General features: G+C 70.5%; 1 protein-coding gene across 1 annotated transcript in view; it reads right to left on the minus strand.

The window, feature by feature from the left end:
* VANGL2 (VANGL planar cell polarity protein 2) overlaps window positions 1–3,286 on the minus strand; it is a 9,263-nt gene extending 5,977 nt beyond the window's left edge. The window contains exons 1-2 of the mRNA XM_085318928.1: window positions 2,565–3,286; window positions 2,345–2,465 (exon numbers count right to left, since the gene is read on the minus strand). Of these exons, the coding sequence (XP_085175054.1) occupies window positions 2,345–2,465; window positions 2,565–2,635 (192 nt within the window). The 5' untranslated portion in view covers window positions 2,636–3,286. The remainder of the gene's footprint in view (window positions 1–2,344; window positions 2,466–2,564) is intronic.
* Window positions 3,287–4,374: the final 1,088 nt, after the last annotated feature.

Consider the following 4,374-nt stretch of genomic DNA (forward strand, 5'->3'; position numbering starts at 1 on the left):
GCCGCGCCGCGCCGGAGCCTCACCCGCCCCGGCGCGAGCCACCGCCACCGCCGGCACCTCCCCTCGTCCAAACCTCTAAGCCCGGCGTGCTGCCTGGCGCCATCACCCCCATTCAGACGGCGGAAACCGCGGCCCAGAAGCAGACGGCGACTTGGCCGAGACCGTCTAGGAACTCCTCGGCAGAGCACGGGGCTCCCCGCCGCTCTCCGCCTCCCCGCTCCGCCGCGAATGCCACGCCGGCAGCGGCGGCGAGCGAAGCTTTGCAAGTGGAAAGCATCCTGTTTCCAGGCAAATCCTCTCATTAGCGGGGCCAGAGCGAACATGCCCGGCCGCAGCCCCAACACACCCTCGCCGCCGCCGCCTCCGCACGGGCTGGCGCAGCCTCCTCCGGCGCGGCGCGGCGCGGCGCGGAGCAAAGCCGCGGACGGGCCCCGTTGCCGTGCCCTGGCTCCCCGGGCCCGCCGCGAGCTGCTCCCTTCTATACCCTGCTTAATCCTCTCTTGTAAAACCTCTATTCCAAAGCGTTTCCACCTCGGGAGCCAACACCACAAGCCCAGGCTGGCGCCAGAGCCCGGCAGCCCCGAGCCGAACGCGGCTCCCCTCCCGAAGGACGCGGCCCGTCAGGGAGGCTCGCTCCTTCCCAAAGGCGCTGGAGCGGCGGGAGGAGGGACGGGMCCCGGCCCCGGCCCCGCAGCACGGACGCCCGGACCCGCGGCAGGACGTGCCCGGCCCTCGGAGACCCCACGGGGGCCGGAGGCAGCGGAGCAGCTCCTCCGCCCCGGTGACTGCCCGCGCCACCGAACGGCACGGCTTTCGGCGAGGAAGCCTCGCTCCGCTGCAACCGAGACGCTTCGCCAAACCCACCGGCTTGGGTTTTCACTAAAGCTAGAGAGGTGCCGAAATGAGCTATTTTGTTTTGTTTCCTTCTGATGGAGGGAAAACGCAGAGTTTTGGCGGGGGGGACGACTGCTCTGCGGCCACCGGAAACGTCGCTACGACGCGGCCGCAAGTTCTGCCTTTGCTCCGTTTCATCCCGGCTTTTGCATTCGGTTTCGCAGCACTTTGGCGCTGCTGAAATGAAGCATTTCCATCTTAGGTGACTCACGGTTCCGAAAGCCGTTTCCCTCCCCCAGAATTTCTGCACGAAAGTTGGTATTTTCGCTCCAAATTGTAACAACAAAAATCAATCGGCAGCCTGGGGCTTTCCCGAGGGGTGGGGGCGGACGAGGGGGTCCCGGCAAGGACACAAAGCGCAGGGAGGGAGCGGGGCCGAGCGTGCTGGGGAAGGGGAGACAGAAACCTTTTGTTTCTGTGGCTCGACTCGTCGCACGGAGGACGTGGCGTGGGAAAACCACAGGGTTTTTCCCACCACGGGGTCTGGCCCCGTGAGAATTTGCCCTCGGTGCGGCCGGAGACGGGCTGGGGGGACCGGGCAGCGGATCGCAGCGGCGCGGAGCCCGACGCCGTCTGGACCACGAAACCCGCCTGGGGCTGCAGCTCTAGCAGAGCCCGCGGAGGGAGGCGGCTCGGGAGCCTCTGCTCGACCAGCTGCACAAACCTGCTCGTCCGTCTGATCCTGCCGGGAGCCGGGCGGCTTGGCAGCGCCCAGCCCGCATCGCCCCGCAGGCGCGGGGTGAGGAAGGGGAGCCCATCCCCGGCGAGCCCATCCCGAGGGCGTTCTCGGCCCCGGGCAGCCGGGCCGGGCCGGGCGGCGGGCAGGGAGCGGAGGGGCAGCCCGTGCCCACCCCGGCCCCGTCCAGCTGCGCCCCCGCCTCCCGCGCGCCCTGCCTCCGGGCGCCGAGGCAGCGCTCCGAGCCTGGCACCCGTCAGCCAGCCAAGGGCCAGTCCGACCGGCTCAACCGCTCCCGCGGGACGAGCGGAGCGCGTCGGGAGCCCCCCACGCTCCGCCGACGGCTCCCGCCCTCGGCGGCATCCCCGGCGCCGGCCACGGCGGGGACCCGGCGCCCCGACGCAGCCTGGCTCCGTGCCGCCAAGCCGGCTTGTTTCACCCGCCCCCCTAAATCGGGCCAGAAAGCCTCGATCCTGCCGGGTAGCCAAAAGCTCAAAGCACGGGAGCCTCCGTGGCCGAGGCTGCGCGGGGCCCCGCGCTCCTGCCGGGGGGCCGGGAGCCGCCACCGGCGGGCGCTGGGTCGTGGGCGCGCTCCGGGTCCCGGCACGCGGGAGCCTGGATTAAAGCAACCTGGGGGCTGCTCTAATTCACACCGCCGGCAGGGCCCGGCCCGGCGCCTTTCCCCAGCGCGAGGCAGAGGAGGAGCCGCTCCGTGCTGTGCCGTGCCGTGCCGTGCCGTGCCGTGCCGTGCCACGCCGCTCCAGCCCCGCTCACCCGCTCGTCGCCCCGGGTCGACTCGTTGTCCAGCAAGGGCTCGCCCGGGGCTTGGATGGTCACCGACTTGTCCCCGCGGCTCCCGTCCCGGCTTTTCGAGCGGTGCCGATCCCGACGGTCCCTGGAAGGCGGAGGGAGAACAAGGATGAGCGCGGCGGGGAGGAGGGACCCCCGGGGCGAGGGGACCCCCACCGCCGCCGCCGGGCGCCCCGCACCTCACCTGTGCTTGCGGGAGCTGCGGGAGTGCCCGGACTTGTAGGAATATCCCGAGTACTGCGACTCATTGTCCATGTTGTCGGAGCGCCGGCCCTTGTAGCGCTCCACGGTGACGGGCTGGGCTCTCCCCGGCCCGGGGACGGCGGCCGCGGCCTCCTTCAGCGCGGGCTTCTTCAGGCCGAGGGGCGCCTTCAAGAAGTCGACCGTCACCTTGAGGGACTCTATTTTGACCGGCTGGCTGGGCTCGTCTCAGGAGAAAACGGTCCGCCCGGCTGCGGAGAGAGCTGGCAAGGGTCAGCGGCCCCGGGGGGGTCCGTCTCGCCCCCCGCGCGGAGCCGGGACCCCCGGGGCAGCGCCTGGCCCTTTTCCAGTTTAGCAGCAGCCCGGAGCTGGACCCAGGACTCCACCTCCCGCTTTTTCTCAGGATACTGTAAGATTAGGTTTTTACTGCATTATGCTAGGTGATTTATGCCTTAATTAATATCACGATCGTTACTTTAATTGCCAAGAGATTGCCTGCAGTGGGGGCCAAGTTAAAAAAAAAAAAAATTACGGCTGAATAACTCAGCACAGGCAACATTTCAGGCCCGTTTAGGAGTCTCGGGGCTCTGTCAGGACAAGTTCCCCAGCGCGGAGATGGAATCTCGCCTCCCGCAGATCAGCGCGAGACTTTCGGCCGCTGCAAGGGAGCAGGATAAAAGGGCGCGAGCCAGACGGCGCCCGGGAGCGCAGCGCGGGATCCCCGCTCGGGCATCAGCCGGGGGAGGCGGCGGCAGCGCCCGGGCTCCCAGCTGGCTCCGATGCAGCGCGGAGCAGGTCGGGGCTCGGCGGGGGCCCGCGGCCGCGTCTCCGCGCCGGAGGAGCCCCTCGTCCCGCCCTGCCCCGCCACCTCCGCCTCGGCTTTCYGGGCTCGCAGCCCTCCCGTGCAAGCGGCGCGCAGGACCCCCGGGGCGGGAGCTGGGAGCCCGAGTCCCAGCCCGGGGCCTCGGAGCCTGGGAAGCGGGAGGACGGACGGAGCTCGGCTCGTCCAGCTGCCCGGACGGAGAGGGGATGGGGCAGGGCCGTCGCGGGGGGGCTGCCCGGCCCCGACAGCTGCTGCAGCCCCTCTGCCCGTGCCCCGAGGGTGCCCCGAGGGGGTTTGGGGACCCAGAGCGCCCTGAACCCCGCCGCTCGGGCAGCGCCATCCCGATGCACCGGGGGGGGGGGGGCTGAGCCAGCTGTGCTTGGGGGGGCCGGAGCCAAGTTACCAAGGAAATGCCATTTCGGCCAAATAAAACCAAACGTCTTTCGGCCTCTTTTCCGAGGTCTCCGGGGGGGGGGAAAGGGGGGAGAATGGGGTCGAGGCGGGAAAAGGGAGGGGGGGACACGACGCTTTTGTCCCCGATGCTGGATTCTGGCACATTTATCGCTATGGAAACAAAAGCCCCCCCACGCCGGTCGCCTAGGAGATGGCAGCAGCGCCGGGAGCTCGCATCCCGGCGGCCCGCGCGGCCGGCGATGGGGGAAGGGGGCCGGAGCCCCCCCCCCCGCCGCCGCTCCCCAGACCCCTGCCCCTCCTGGCAGCCCCCCTCTTCCCCGCTTTGTTTGCGGGAAGGATCGGGTTTCTGCCGGGAACAATGCGGCGGCCGGGCCGCGCCGGGCGCTGCGCCCCCTCCCCATCCCCGCGCGGGGGGCCGCGGCCGGGCTCCTTCCCCGGCCCCATTCATTAGCGCCATTAGGAGATTTACACCCGGGTCGCGCTCCCGCTGCTCGCTTCCCAAGGGCCGCGCGCCTCGGAGACGCGCTGCCGGCCCGGGAGCCCGGCGCGGGGCCCG

This window comes from Rhea americana, unplaced genomic scaffold (assembly GCF_003343005.1).
Source record: "Rhea americana isolate MKP2758 unplaced genomic scaffold, rheAme1 scaffold_562, whole genome shotgun sequence".
NCBI classification, from domain to species: domain Eukaryota; kingdom Metazoa; phylum Chordata; class Aves; order Rheiformes; family Rheidae; genus Rhea; species Rhea americana.